This window comes from Coenobita brevimanus, chromosome 72, assembly GCF_032717465.1.
Source record: "Coenobita brevimanus isolate Jiangsu-jjx chromosome 72, ASM3271746v2, whole genome shotgun sequence".
In the NCBI taxonomy this organism is placed as follows: Eukaryota; Metazoa; Arthropoda; class Malacostraca; order Decapoda; family Coenobitidae; genus Coenobita; species Coenobita brevimanus.
The window spans coordinates 19,908,163-19,924,763 of NC_137025.1; the positions used below are offsets into that span (position 1 = coordinate 19,908,163).

At 39.4% G+C, this 16,601-nt stretch overlaps 1 protein-coding gene across 1 annotated transcript in view; it reads right to left on the reverse strand.

Annotated features, from left to right (window-relative positions):
- Positions 1-6,501: 6,501 nt before the first annotated feature.
- nSMase (neutral sphingomyelinase) overlaps positions 6,502-16,601 on the reverse strand; it is a 131,180-nt gene continuing 121,080 nt past the window's right edge. The window contains exons 6-7 of the mRNA XM_080278312.1: positions 11,166-11,277; positions 6,502-6,899 (exon numbers count right to left, since the gene is read on the reverse strand). Of these exons, the coding sequence (XP_080134438.1) occupies positions 6,502-6,899; positions 11,166-11,277 (510 nt within the window). The remainder of the gene's footprint in view (positions 6,900-11,165; positions 11,278-16,601) is intronic.

The window sequence follows — 16,601 nt, forward strand, 5'->3', positions numbered from 1 at the left end:
CTCAGCTAATTACTAAGCAAATATGCCTTTTTGTCAGAGAAATATACTAAAACTTCTGATAGCAAACCTTCCATTAAGACAATATTTAAGTTTCATTGCAAACAAACTGCAGAAGTGCCTCTGGTTACTTTTACACAGCCTCTCATCACTTCAGATTTATATATGGGAAAAATCTGTGTCCTGGTATACTTTAATGGTTATACTTTTTAAACTGAGTGTGCAAGATTGTACACCAACTCCCAAATATCGATGGCAGTTTTTGGAACACCCAGTTATAACACATTAGGTCTGTCACCCAAGTTAGAATGCATTTGTCTGAGAAATTCATTAGAATGCACTCTTCAGTGCAGTTGATGTTGTTGCCCTAGGCTCATCTGGGGCAGTGAACTGAAGAAAACCTGTCACTTCAGCCAGGTGCTCCCAGAGATCAAATGTTGAGATTACACTGAAGGACTGCTGTTATGAGTGATGCACAGTGGAGTTAGGGGCTGCATTACAATGAGGAGACAGCAGATTGTTCATGAGCTGTATTTTGTGTTGGCACCGAAGCAGAGAAGGGTACTTGAGAAGAACATTTTTACACAGACACCTTTATACTGGGTGATGGAGTTCCCTAATTATACAGCTGCCTCTCAACTCCTTTTCCATGCCCCAAAAGGAGGATGGTGGCCTGCAGTGTCAGCACAAAGCCGTATTTCCAGTGCAAAATGCAAGAAAGGGCATGCTTCAGCAAATTACGGTAAGATATTGGGGATTAACCTGTACTTTTACAATCTCAGTTTTAAAAATATAACTCTAAGCCTCTTCATCTACAGTCTACCAGTCTTATACTGAAACAAACAGACTGGACATGATGAAAGATTTTTGGTGGATATCACATGGTGACACTTGAGCAAAAATGACACCTCCCCTTCACATACAGTCTGCATATTTGCTTCAGGTCATTGGGCTACAACATGTGAAGTCTACTGGTCATACTGTTGTTGGCACAGGAGACTTTGTACTGCCTCTCATTAGTTATATATTTTACATACTATGCCTTGACATTCTCTTGTATGTGATTTACCTCATTTTGATATCAATGTAGTTTGCTCAATTACATACAAGAGGACACAGAGGAGTAACATGTAGAATAGATCACTAGAGCAGAGGTGTTACGAAATTTCCAGAGCCACCTACAATATGACTGCTAATCTGAACACACATTCATATTAAGGGTGTAACTTGGTCGTTTTTCACCTACAGCTACGCCACACATCTCACACATCTAATCAGATGACAATGGCTCCTCATATATATATATATATATATATAACCTATTAATCAAAATATATTACTCTCTCTTCAGATTCAGCTGCATGAGGATTACAAGAGTGTGATAATTATCTTCTGTCTTTTATACTCCAAACTTAAACTACTACCATAATACAGGATGATCTGGGAAATGTGTGAGAAAATTCAGGATGTTATTCTAAGACTAATTCTGAGTAAAAAATGTTATACCAACAAGGGCCCAACCCTCACCCATTATCACACTACAATAATTGAAAACCTAATGGGTGACATATTAGGGAGATCATTTTCATTTATATGGTCATCAGTAAATGTTAGCTAAGTAATGACTGAGATATAGACCCATGTTGATATTACGCTTACTACTCCAAGCTAGCTCGAGAATAACTTCCTGACGTTTTTCACAAAATTCCCAGGACACCCAGTATAAACTTATTTTATGGTCAGTGCTAGTTGCACTGAGGTAAGGGTACAGTTCTTAAAGCTACATGCACTACAAAAATAGAGGCCAGTTATTTACACTACACTGAACTAGAATAAGTGATCACAGTTTCAAGAGCGGTCGACCAACAAAGCTTACACCGAGAGTAACCTCCTCAATCTTGTGATGCATTTTAAATTTCATTCTTCCTTCCTCCAGATAATTTTATCCAGCTTACTATAAGTATGAGCTCTAGTAGTGAAGAGGTAAGCAAATGCTATACCTAATCTATACAATTCAAGAGGTTCTGACTGAAATGAATAAAATTGAGACCTGTTTTCTACAGGACTAAATGCAAACTATATCTAACTTCTCTAGTTCAAAAGATCTTGCCTGAACTGAACCAAGTTGTCTAGAAGTAGCAAGAATGAGATAAAAATTATATAAAGAAATTGAGGAGATTATGATTAAAGTACAATTAAATGACAGACAACAATTATTCTCCAAACTGGTGATGTATTTTCATTCCTGATTTTAGCTACCACCGGACAATTTTATTAATCTTAAAACACACCTCTAGCAATGAAGGAGTTAAGGACATTTATATCTAATTCCTTCTGCTCAACTGGTCTCTCCAAACCTGAAGAGAATTATCTGAAGGTAGCAAGAATGAAATAAAGAATACATCATTAGATGAAAAGATGACAAACAACAGATAAGATGAAAGTACTGGCAAGTATTTAAAAAGTGAAAGGAATGAGCAAGTACAAAGGGTCATACTCTTGTCAATTATAAAGATTCCCAGTACCTCTTCCTTGGTGTTTATTCCTGCATAGGGCACATAAACATTCTCTTGGTATTCATATTTTCTATTATTGATACAGTGTGCACCAAAACCATACAAAAGGATATCACCATCCCCAATATTCTCTTGTTAGTGACACTGGAGGCATAGTTATTGTGATTTAGTTTCTATCCATGTACTGTGAACATGTATGTATGTCCACAAAATATCCAATGAATGCTTTATGCAATTTTGATCAAAACTGGCACGTACACTGAGTGCTGGTCTGGAAGAAATGATCTGATTATGATGAATACTGATCTAAGGTCAACATCCAATTTCTGGCATGTCATTAATGTGCTCTGTAAGCACCCTATTCAGTTGCTGTTCATATTTTCCCACTATTGATACAGTAGGCACCAGCACCATACAAAAGAATATCAGCATCCCATAGGCAAAAACAAATGAGTACGGAAGAGATGCATGAGAGCTTCATTATTTAACTAGAATACGGTCCAAAGACTGTTATCACCACTGTTATTGTCCTAAGGTGATTGGAGCAGCTGCCTTGTTCACTAAATGACATGGCACCACTCATTTGAACACAACTACTGTTCCATCACTAAATTCTTCCATTACTGTCCTCATCTGGTGGTAAGTGGTGGAAACCATCATCCATTCACTTGGTGTTCTGTTGCCTATTGTTTCCTTTGCCTTTGTAGTTCTTTTTCTCTGTCTACTTCCTGTACCCCAGGAAAACATATACTATGCTGGGGGTAACCATATAACCAAAAATGGGATGAAGTGGAGCATACTATGCTGCCCCTATTAACTGGGTGGAGAGATGCAAATGCAGTATCTATCCAAGAACCAGACCTCTGAAATTCCTCCCAGCACCTCACTGCGGTGAGGCGTTGTTTGCCACAAGGAAACATCGGTGCATTCCAAGGAAGGGTCCTGCAAGGCCAGCTGCTTGCCTGCGATTGATGTGTCTGTTCGGCCAGACAGATCATGGTAACTCAACAACAACTGTCTGCATCTTGCATTATCAAACACATTAAACCACCACTACGATACTATGATGACACCTTTCATTTATTCTTGCAACCTCCAGACAATTTTAATCAACTTGAGAAAGGTCTCTTGTAGTGAAGAGGTTAAAAATGTTATATCTAATCTTTCTAGTATGAAAAGTCCCTCCTAACCTGAATAAAATGGTCCAGAGGCAGCAACATCAAAAACAAAGTTAAGTCTTTGTGGTGAAAGGTTTAAACTAACATTACATTCGCACAATGAAGATAAAACTTTTCTGATATGTATACAGCTAAGGGTTTATTCTAGGTGGCATAGAATGCAACACAGCACATCTTCCTTAGTAGTTCATTTTGCATATTACACTTACATTCTCCGGTATGCTATTTAGATTCTTTTACAGTTAATCTGGACATAGCTGGCATCATCAACATACAAGATAGTACTGAGGTGTAATCTGCAGAATATATCACAAGGGAAAAAGTGTTATGACATCTCCAAAGCCACACAGAATCAGGCCCTATGCCTCCTCAGCTATTTATCACACATCACCACTACAGTACATTGTGCACATACCAGGAACACTCTTTCAGGCATATGTACACATTAGTGCAATGTGTGTCTTAGTCTTTTTTTTTTCTTTCTTTCTTTTTTCTTTTGGCTCCCACAGTGGAATTTATTTTGTCTATAAGCTTTCAAACATGTTGCTGATCAGTAGTTTCTACTTCTAAGCATCTTCAATTTACAGTGCCAGATTTATCAGTAACTTTAGTTTTCAAGCTGGTGATATACAATTTTTTGCCAAAAGTGACTGTACCTGAAAATGTATAAAACCAATACAGCATTTCAAAACAGGTACAGTTCATATGGCTTCCAACAACACATTTGGCTGATGTTTACACTACTGTAATGGAAGTAAAGTGCTGTAACTTTTGACAGAATATCCATCATTCATTTGACACCTATATATCTTATACTGGATGGCAATAATACCTTAGGTGAGGATGGAAACATTGCATAAGACTGAGGAAGTAAAGGTGAGTCCAGCTACAATGAGGTGGATTTTCTTTGATTTACAAGACTTCTCTCCCACCTTATGTTGCATTTTTTTAAGATAATCCCATATCTCCCAACCCCTCTACAGGGGGTATAATCCCTATACTGAACTAGAATTAGTGATCCCTTGGCTATCACACATAACTGGTACCAAACATGACATGTGACGATGAATCCACATGGTAAGAAATAAGAGAACCCATGTGATTTATCCTAACTGGTCCCAGGCACCTCAAGCTCAAATCCCAACTTTCTCTTTTGTGACAATTTAGACCCATTAAATACATACATGCTGTTATGGTCAGTACTAGAACAACTACAGTAATGGTTAGGTTAATACAAAATGATGTAAGGGGCACAATAAGGAAGATTATTACATATGTTACTGGGTCCACATACCTTGGTGGAACTTGAGATGGGCTTGAGGTAAGGGGTTCTGAGGCTAGGGGATGGAGAGTTCATGGCCTCACCACCCGGGATTAACTCCTTGTTGTCTTCAAATCCCTCAATACCATCAGAAACCACAGACACTGCATCATCAATGTTTGTGAGTCTTGAGCTCGGTTCGGCTCAGGTGTGCGATAATGATGTTTTTGGGCAAAAAAGTGCACTATAATGGCAAGACTGCTGATTTTCATCTCCCAGTGATACCGAAAACCATGATAACAGTGTGCTATAACCAAGGGATCACTTTATTTAAGCTTTTATATTGTCTTGTATTTTATTTATATCTTTAATTATTGATGCAGTTTGCCACAGTAACATACTGTACAGTACAAGAGAATAGTCAAAACAAACCTCTTGAGAAAATTTGTTACAAAATTTCCAATCATCCATGATATAGCCGTGTGTGTGTGTGTGTGTGTGTGTGTGTGTGTGTGTGTGTGTGTGTGTGTGTGTGTGTGTGTGTGTGTGTGTGTGTGTGTGTGTGTGTGTGTGTGTGTGTGTGTGTGTGTGTGTGTGTGTGTGTGTGTGTGTGTGTGTGTGTGTGTGTGTGTGTGTGTGTGTGTGTGTGTGTGTGTGTGTGTGTGTGTGTGTGTGTGTGTGTGTGTGTGTGTGTGTGTGTGTGTGTGTGTGTGTGTGTGTGTGTGTGTGTGTGTGTGTGTGTGTGTGTGTGTGTGTGTGTGTGTGTGTGTGTGTGTGTGTGTGTGTGTGTGTGTGTGTGTGTGTGTGTGTGTGTGTGTGTGTGTGTGTGTGTGTGTGTGTGTGTGTGTGTGTGTGTGTGTGTGTGTGTGTGTGTGTGTGTGTGTGTGTGTGTGTGTGTGTGTGTGTGTGTGTGTGTGTGTGTGTGTGTGTGTGTGTGTGTGTGTGTGTGTGTGTGTGTGTGTGTGTGTGTGTGTGTGTGTGTGTGTGTGTGTGTGTGTGTGTGTGTGTGTGTGTGTGTGTGTGTGTGTGTGTGTGTGTGTGTGTGTGTGTGTGTGTGTGTGTGTGTGTGTGTGTGTGTGTGGATCATATTGCAAGTGAGTTTGGAGATATCATAACACCTCTTTCTTAGCAATTTGCACCAAACATTATGCCTGAATATGTTCTTGACTGATACTGATGCATGCCAAGTCAATATTTAAATGATAAAAAGAACATAAAAAAATGGCATGGTGTATTATGCAAAGTAAATTGCTAAGAAAAGGTCGTATGATGCTTCCTATGCCACTTATGAATATGGCCCTGTGCCTGGTGCTTCTCTGGAGTGTTGTTGTCCTACCAGTTCTTTCTCCAATCCAATGACAGAGTTTCTATTTTATTTTTGCAAACACCAGATGATTTTATGCAGCTTAGGAGAGACTTCTTGTGGCAAACATGCTTATTGAAGGCTATATCTAACACCTAAGCCATTTAAAATTCTCTGAAAGTAGCATGAATGTAATTAATTAATTAGTTAATGCCACACTTTGGTGGTAGGTGTTGGCAAGGTTGGTCACTTGATGAATGAGAGGGATCGTTTCCTCTCTTCCTCAAAGATCTTGGCATTCTTCTCTGTCAGCTTCTCCAGTTGGCACTTGATGGCCTGCCTGGTGGCTTTCACACCATTATACTCCCCATGGAAGAACACAGTGCCCATAAAGAGGAAGTAGGTCAAGAACAACATTCCTACGAGTGATGCTGTGCCAAGGGCCACTCGTGCCCCTGGTGAGAGGTCCAGTGATATTACTGCCAAGTACACCAGCTGCAAGATGATGGTGAAGATGGCCAAGGTAAGGTGGACACGACGGTTGTATGTGACCTTCTTCAGCCCCTGCTCACACACAGCCGCACCATCCAACAACGCATCAGTCTGGGCCTGAACCTGGCTGTTTGACTCTGTTTCATCCTCATCTGTAGAGATGAGCAGATTCAAAGGTCTGACAGGTGCAGGTTTTGTGCATGCCTGTGTGCCTCATGATTAGGAAATAAATTTAGATAAGAGCAAAGTGATGGCATTTGAAAGAGGAAGTGAATTCCAAAGGCGATATGATGGTGCAGGAGTTATAGTGCCTGGGCATAGTACCGGTAATAAAGAGATGTACATGTGCAAGGGAAGTCAGAAGGAAAAGTAGTTGATGGTATGAAGGCCTTGATACAAAACAAAGGGCTGAGTATCAAAGCTGCGAGACAACTGCAAGAAGATGTGTTAATACTCATCTCAATGCACAGGTTTGAGATGACAGTATGGCACTAGTGTGAAAAGTCAGGAGTAAAAGCAGTGGAAACAGGATTATGGAATGTGCACAGGCTGTGTACAGCAAAGAGAAAATGAATTTGTGAAAGACAATGAGAATGAGATCTACTGACTACAGTATTATGAGAATGGATATAGATAATGTGGTGGAAAGAATGCATGTAACAGTTTAAGGGTGGGAGGAGATGTGATATGCCAAGAAGGTGGGTGGATATGATAAATGACTGAGTGAATAGGTGAGATATGGAAGCTGATGAAGATAAGGAACTTACATTGGATGAAAAAGAGTACATGAAGTTTGAGGAGGGATACATATGACAGAGATTTGGTAGGCTTCTTAAAATTTTGACTCAGCTGCTCAATGCTGTACCCAAGAATGAATAAAATACAAAGAGTAGTCTGTACATGACATTTTGAACTTGCTATGTTGATTTCTATAGCAATATGCAATAAAACCTTGATACAACAGACTCTGTCAGACTGGAATTTGTTTTTATTGGAATCGTGGAGCTACCGGACTAAATTCTTATATACTGGAAAAAGTCTGATAAAGCCAGAAGTAGGCCGGATTGCCTGACCACTACAGCTACGTTCACCACAATAAGGTGAATAAAAGACATGTTTATCACTGTACAATACATCCATCTATCCATCATCCAATCCTATGTCGCCCCATGAGAAGCGGAGGAACCCAGGGCTAGGCAAGTTGGTCCTGACATTTAACCCTTAGCTGGCGGTGGAACTAAATATAGACAGTGTAAAATCGACTGAAAATATACGGGGAGACTATATATGGTTGCTACCCCCAAGATTGTCCCCTGTAAATCCTAGCAGAGACTATATTTAGACGGTAATGTGTGGGTGCCATAAAGCCTCAGATATCCCTATCTGGCAACCTACAGGTAGCAGGGGCCCTGTATAAGGGTGCGCACCTGGTGACTAAATCAGTCTGTTCTCAGCTCTTAGAGGGGGTGCAGCACTCTGTTGTTTCTCCTGTAGAACTCAATTTATGGTTTTCTTTTGATATTTGGATGTCGTACTCAGAATCAGGCACCACAGTAATAGATGAAAAGAAAAATGCCATAAGATGCAACAATTAAAGGTTGGGTTAGGTTAGCAACAATTTAGTGAGGGAGGGTGGAGAGAAACCACATCCAGGTCACAAGTCCTGGACACAGCTTTGCCTGTGGGTGTGAGTGACTCCACTTACCTTACTTTTAAAAATATGTACTATAGCTGCTAACAAAATTACGGTTTTAGTATAATAAGCATCTTTGCTATGCTAATGAAATGTAAGAACTGTTCCATATTGCGGTGGAGTCTATATATAGATTATGTTAAAGCCTGACATTATGGTAGAGTCTATATAGATTACATTAAAGCCTTACATGCAGTCGTCTAAATAAGGATTATGTTAAAACCTTGCATAATGCGGTGTAACTATATTTATGGTGCAGTCCTTTGGTCAGGGGCATCTATAAAACGACGATTTTTTTTTTAGATGGTTCTCACCAACTGCTGCCGTCGGCTACGGGTTAAGACGACTGACCAGCCTCACTCATCCCTGAGTGGCATTACATGAGCAATAAACCCCAACCACCCCTTGGATATAAACCTACACAGGCTCAATCCGATTGGAGCACCTTAATTACCCACTAACCACCAGGCACCATAATTTGGTTACAGTGAGTCCTTGATAAACGAAAACCCGAAGTACGAATTTTCGATGTTACAAAAGCGATGACTATAGGACAAATTCCACAATATGAACGTATCTGTCTCGATGATACAAAATGTGATACGAAAAGAAATACGAAAAATTTAAAATGGGCGCTCGCTTGCAGCAAGGAAACGAATTAACTCCTCTCTGGTAAACAATTTTTTGCACGCTTTTCAGTTGAGTCCATGGTTTTGGGACAATTTGCCGTCACAACAATAACAAGACAATTTGCCGTCAGGACTTTTCGCCGCCAGGACGATTCCCCGTCACGTATTTACATATAGGTTTATTTAGCAAGTACATTAGTTTTCAAGTTATTTGAGTTATAAAGGTGATGGTGGTTTATTCTTTTTATAATAATTGTAAAATATGGCATCAAATAGTTGGTATTAACAGAAAAAAACAAATATAAATGTATTGAAATGTGAATCAGGTGAAGTACGATGTTTCACTTCATCATTTAACATAAGCTAAATATGAGACACTGGCATTTGTATAAATGCCTAATAACCTCAAGTGAACTATCGACATACTTTAAAATTATATGAATAATCTTCATATTATGTCTACATTCTCAGTTAATCTCAACCTACTGCATCCAAAAATTACAATAAAAATTACTGAAGACAGCTATGGGAGATGGCAGATTATAATTCAAAGTCGACAACAATGAGGCAGAAGCAAATTAATTATTGACTACAAGTGCAAATTATAAATAATATCCAAAGCCTACACTGATGAATGAACACAGACCTTGATAGTTCCCCATGAAATTACTTATTATATTATTAATCAATTAAGTATATTTACAGAATGATGAGGAATCGTCTTGGGTCTGAATTGTCCTGACAGGGAATCTTCAATTTTTGATGGCGAATTGACTTCACGGTGAATTCTCCTGGGACAGAGTCCACGTCACTCCTTGCAGCTTCACTGTACACGAGGATATTTTTGCGGCTCTACACCTTTTTGTACCGTTTAGACATGCCTCCCAAGCACCTTGCATCATCTCCAGCATCGGCAAGCCCACTGCGAAAAAGCAGTAGCACCGTACTCTAACTCTGGGGAGGAAATTGGAACTTACAAGACACCACGAGGTGGGGCAGGGAGTCTTGGAGATTGGGTGTGCTTTAGGCCTTGCAGCTTCCACCGTAGGGACTGTGACCAAGAAAAAGGAGATGTACAAAGAAAATGGCTACCTCGTTCTCTACACCTACAGGTATTACTTACTTCAAAATACGAGGGGCAAAGTTTAGGTGGGGGGTCCAAGGGGGTCCTGGGACACATCCCCCCATTTCTATGTATATTTCACTGGGAAAAATTGTTCCAAAATATGAAATTTTGAATTACAAAAGTTTTTTTTGTCCCTATCCCTTTCCTTTATCGAGGACTCACTGTATATGGTTACCACCCAGCGTAGTAAATGGTTTCCTGGTGTGCAGGAAACCACTGGCTTGTCACTCTGTGTAGAGTTAACCATAGGTAAAAGGAAGGGGAAAGAATGAAGGAAAGAAAGACAGAAGAGGGAGAGTAAAGTCACCCATAGGCAGAAGAAAGAAGAATGAGTAAAGGAAAAAAGGACAGAAGAGGGAGGATGGAAGAGAGGAAAGGGCAGACACCTGAAGCAGCACTGCATCGAGTGAGTGGATGGTGAGTGCCCCATAGTATTATTACATATACCATTTAATTATTGTAGTGAATGTATAATACAGTGCAGTACTGCAATGGTAGTGAAAACAGTTTAAAAACCGCTAGTGCAGTCCAGATTTATGTCTGATGTATCGGAAAAAGTCCAGGTTAACGGGGAAGTCAGGATGTTGCTTTTACCAGAATTTTGCTTTTTTCGGAATGGTTTGGGCCCCGATTAGTCTGTAATAGTGAGGTTTTACCGTACAATTAATTTTGCAACATACAGTCCAGTTGATACACGATACATTAGTACATACACAAGAAAGGTATAGACAATTGATAAACAGTTCTGCTGCTGTTTTTACTGGAGCAAATCATTCATATCATTAGATACAAATCGTGGCAAAGACAACACATATTACAGGCATGTGTAGGTTATATATTTTTCATTAATATGGCCTCCTTGCAAAGGGCCTCAGAACATACATATGAAATGCAAAGGATGGTTGCATTATAGTGCGACAGAGCAATAATCTCCTGAATGGGTGCTGACATTATGAGGGTGATGACTTACCTTTGCGAGGGGTAAGAGTGAGGACTGAGCGGACAGCCTCATGGTCAGAGAAGCTGAAGTCCATCTGGGGTACACGCTGCGGCCAAGGCTGGTCACAGACCTTCGTCTTCACCTGCGTACACAATTTTTATGAAGGTACTAAAATGAATAATATCTATGTACTGACAGCCAGACACTTTAATCCTAGTACGGTTGGGTATAAAGAAATCCCCTCCATGTCACCCTGTCTTCTGCCATCAGAAAAGTAAACTAGAATGAGTGCTCGGACAACACAACAACACTGTCCCCAAACTTTGATCCTGACACATAACCCAGACTCTTGATCAATGACCCTGACACATAACCCAGACTCTTGATCAATGACCCTGACACATAACCCAGACTCTTGATCAATGACCCTGACACATAACCCAGACTCTTGATCAATGACCCTGACACATAACCCAGACTCTTGATCAATGACCCTGACACATAACACTGACTCCTGATCAATCAGCACCAAAAACTAAATCACTTCTTCCCATCCCACAAACAGGTACCTCTCAATTTATGCAAGTATTGTGTTCCATAAGAAGTTGTGTAACTTGAATTTCGTGTAATCTAAACATCAATTTCCCATAAGAATACATGTTAAGCTAAGGAGTTGGGTTCTGTGAACTTTCAAGAGTACTATATGGATATTAAAATGTGATTATACTCCAGAGGTAGAAGGACACTTATACAGTAGACCACGATGAATCAAACAAAAGTACGTTAGGTAATGAAAAAAGGGTGTGAAACACTGGTAAGGCTGCACAGTGGTGCTGACATGAACCTGTTACAACAGTGAATGAGTGTTTGGTGGTGTTTTTCATTCTCCAGTGGGGAAAGACAGTGTGAGACCTCTGGTGGCTGCAAAATGAAATGCTCCACGAAGCGAATTTCATTTGTTCTTAATTCGAGTTATTTTATGGAAAAAAAAAAAAAAAACATTATTGTAAACAAGAAGACAGATTTTCCAACTGTGTTATTTCAAAATCATGTGATTTAAACTCGTGTAAATCAAGAGGTACCTGTACATTGTACGGCAACTCCCATGCTTGATCCAAATCAGTTCAGGCATTTTTTATATATTTGTTAACATTTTCACAGCCTCTGGACGCAGATCTGTGTCCAACCCGTTCTTTGGATGCGGATCTGCGTCCGAACAAAGAAATATTCACCATAAATCAGGAATTGTGTCTAGTGTCCCGAAATTTGGCCCGATGTTAGCCTGACTGAATTTCCAGTTCAGTGATACTATTTTCATTCATGGGAAAATTTGAAAACATGACCAAAAAAAATGCTTAGCAAAAAAGTGGTATAAACATTCTTATTCACTCTTTCAACTTATATATACACTCATCATTACTGTATTACTTTATGCAATATCACTTTCTTTTTTTTTTCACCTTATTGTACAAAGTCTCAGCTTTCTAATGGTATAAAAACAAATACGCTAATCCAAGTATTTTGGGGTGAAAAAAATGATTGGAAAAGGAAACTCCAGCACATGGGTTTTCAGCTGGCAACGGAGAGCGGGAGTAGGGGAAAGCAGGGAGGGTTCTACTGGCTGCAGGGGGGTTGGACCATGAAAATGTTAATGCATATACATACAGATACACACACACATGCACACGCATGCACGCACACACACACACACACACACACACGAACAGCCGGAGAGAGCGGACGTCCCAGGCATCGCTCCTAACCTTGAGTAGTTTCAGGAATTTTGTCTGTCTTGTCTCCTAGGGTCTTTCTTTAAATTTAAAATAATGAAAGTTAGTAGACTACCAGAAATGTAAAGATTTGTTGGCAATAGTATACATGAATGTTTGTGGCTTATTCGGTAACAGCTGTTTAGGTACTTTACATTAAACATGGCCGAAAATGTAAACAATGAGGGAATGGAATTTCAAGGTTTTGATGCTAATACTAATGTCATGGACCTGGTGAAAACATTAATTATGAGGATTAGTGAACTCGAAAAAAAAGTAGAGAATCTAGTGATAAAGGATGTATCAGGAAATACGGAAACCACCATACAGAGTCTAATCCAGTCCAACGAAACAGCCAATGAAGAGATTAGGAATTTGAAGAGGGAAAATGTTGAACTGAGGAGGAAACTTGAAGAGAGTACTAACAAAAACGGAGAAGGTGAGTAATGTATTAGAAGAACATAAGGCAAAGTGGGCACACGTAGAAAAAGAACAGAAAGAAGTGGTCAGCTTAAGAGAGATCATCCAGGAAGAAAGGGAAATGAACAAGAAAGAAATGGAAGAAAATGTAGTGAAAATACTGAAGAAAAAAGAGAAAATAGTGAGAGAAACTGTAGAAAGGAACAGATGTGTGGTAGTATTTGGAAACAGGGAAGAGGAAGAAAAGGTTAGGTTCGCAAGACTCGAGAGAGACACGAACATGGTGAGAGGAATATTAGGCAAGATTGACCCCGAAGGAGACAAGTGGGTAAAAGAAATTGAGGAAGTAAGGAGGATAGGGCCTTATAAGAAAGGGGAAACAAGACCAATGAGAGTCAAGTTTACATCAGAAAGTGTAATAAATGAGATACTTAAAGTGACCTGGAAATTAAGCAAAGAGGCGGGAATGGAAAATATTATAATAAGAAAAGATCTGAATGAAGAAGAAAGAGAAGTTTTAAAATCATTAAAGGAAGAAGTAAAGGAAAAAAATGATAAGAGGACAGAGGAAGAACGTAATACTTTTTTTTGGAGAGTATTGGATATGAAAGTAAGGAAATGGTATTTAAGGAAATAGAAGTGAAGGAAACTAGGGGGGATGGTTGTGAAAGATCAGAAGTTGAGGAAGTGGTACGGACAGAGAGTAGGAGAGAAGAGGGTACTAACAATGTCAAAAATAATTTGAAGGTGATATATACTAATGTTGATGGTTTCATATCGACAAGGATCGAAATTAATGATTTCTTGAGAGAACATGAACCTGATGTCATGTGCTTTGTAGAGACCAAATTAAGAGAAGATATTGATGTTCATTTGGGAGATGGTAAATACAAACTGTGGAGAAAAGTCAGAAAAGAAAAAAAGGGAGGAGGAGTGATGATAGCAGTGAAGAACAACATAAATGTAGATACTGTGGAAATGGGAAAAGGCAAGGCTGAAGTGATATATATGAAATTAGAAACTGGAGAGAATGTTAAGAGAGATATGGCGGTAGTGTATGTTCCCCCAAAGACGAGAGCATGGAAGGATGACGAATACCATGAGATGTTGTCAGATATAGCTAGCTACTTGCAAAAAATAATTGAGAAAAGCAATAATATAATTTTGGTGGGTGACTTTAATTGTAAAGAGGTGAACTGGGAGGAATGGTACTCAGGAGGCGGCGAGGATTCGTGGGGCACTATGTTATTAAATATAATAATGAATAATGTGATGACGCAATGGGTCAAAGAAGAGACATGGTTTCGAGGTGAGGACACACCAGCAAGGTTAGATTTACTGTTCACCAAAGAACCCGATGTAATAGAATCATTGGAATATCTCTGTCCTTTGGGAAAAAGTGATCACGTGGTCATTGAGTTCCAGATGTTAATAGGAAACGTCGAGCCAAGAGACGAGCTTCATAGACAGGGAAGATACAACTTTGGCAAAGCAAATTTTACAGGATTGAGAAACTTTTTTGAAAATGCGGATTGGAGAAAATTCAGAGAAACAAGAGAGATACAGAGGAAGTGGGATATCTTTCTAGACCTCTATAATTTGGGAGTGGAAAAATTTGTACCAAGAGTAAGAGGGAAAGAAAACAGGAAAAAGGAGTGGTTTAATAGAAGGTGTATGATAGCCAAAAAAGAGAGAGATAAGGCGTGGAACAATTGGAGAAAGAGAGGTAACGACAGAACAAAGGAAGAATATAAAAGAACAAGAAACGAATACACAAGAATACGTAGGGAAGAAGAAAGGAATTTTGAAAAAGGTATAATTGACAAATGCAAGGATGAACCCAAACTGTTTTATAGATTTGTTAATGGCAAACTGAAACAAAAGAAAGGAATCACCAAGCTGAAAGTAGATGGAGAGGTCTTTAAGGATGCGGCAATGCAAGCAGAAATAATGAACAAACGTTTCCAGTCAGTTTTCACTAAAGAAAAGGAGCTTGTGGAAGGGGAGGGAGTGATTAGATATGTTCCGGTGATGAAAGATATAAAAGTGGAGGTGCAGGAAGTGTATAAATTACTGGAAACTCAAGATGTAAGGAAAGCCCCAGGACCTGATGGAATTTCTAATTGGGTACTGAAGGAATGCAGAGAACAACTGGCGGATAAAATTCACAGCTTAATTGTATTCTCACTGGAAGAGGGGAAAGTGCCAAAAGAATGGAAGAGGGCAAATGTGGTACCAATTTACAAGGGAGGAAACAGGGAAGAACCCCTGAATTATAGACCAGTGTCTCTAACCAGCATGGTCGCAAAATTGTGTGAGAGAATCCTGAAAGACAGATGGATAAAATATCTGGAAGAGATGAATATTTTGGCTGAATGTCAGTTTGGATTCAGAAGTGGAAGGTCATGTGTTTCAAACTTGTTGAGCTTTTACTCAAGAGCGATTGATGTGGTACAGGAGAGAGATGGTAGGGTGGATTGTGTGTACTTAGACTTAGAGAAGGCCTTTGACAAGGTACCTCATAAGAGACTAATGTGGAAACTAGAATATATAGGAGGACTAAAGGGGAAACTTCTGGAATGGATGAGAGACTTTTTGAGAGACAGACAAATGAGGACAGTAATAAAGGAAAAGATGTCTGGATGGAGGGAAGTAACAGGTGGAGTCCCTCAAGGCTCAGTGTTGGCACCAGTAATGTTCCTGATTTACGTAAATGATATGGTAGATGGAGTGAACAGTTATGCGAGTCTGTTTGCTGATGATGTAAAGATCTTGAGGAAGATAGAGGTTGAGGAGGATTGTAGAATACTGCAGGAGGATTTGGATAGGATACACAATTGGAGCCGGACGTGGGAAATGAAATTTAATGTAAAGAAATGTAAAATATTGGAAATGGGTAAAAGTACCAGGAGACCATCACTGAATTATTTTTTGGGTAATGAATTAATCACAAAAAGGAGAGAAGAGAAAGATTTGGGAGTGCTGATCCAAGATAGTTTGTCACCAGAAAAGCACATTAACAAGATAGTTGGAGAGACTTATAAGCTCTTGACTAACATAAGAGTAGCATTTCATTATATGGATGAAGAAATGATGAAAAAATTGATAGTGGCCATGATCCGCCCCAGGTTAGAATATGCGGCGGTAGTGTGGTGCCCACACAAAAAGAAAGATATAAACAAGATTGAGAGAATACAAAGAACAGCAACCAAGATGGTCCCCAGTCTGACAGACCTGTCATACAGAGAGAGGCTGGAAAAACTGGATTTGCCTTCGT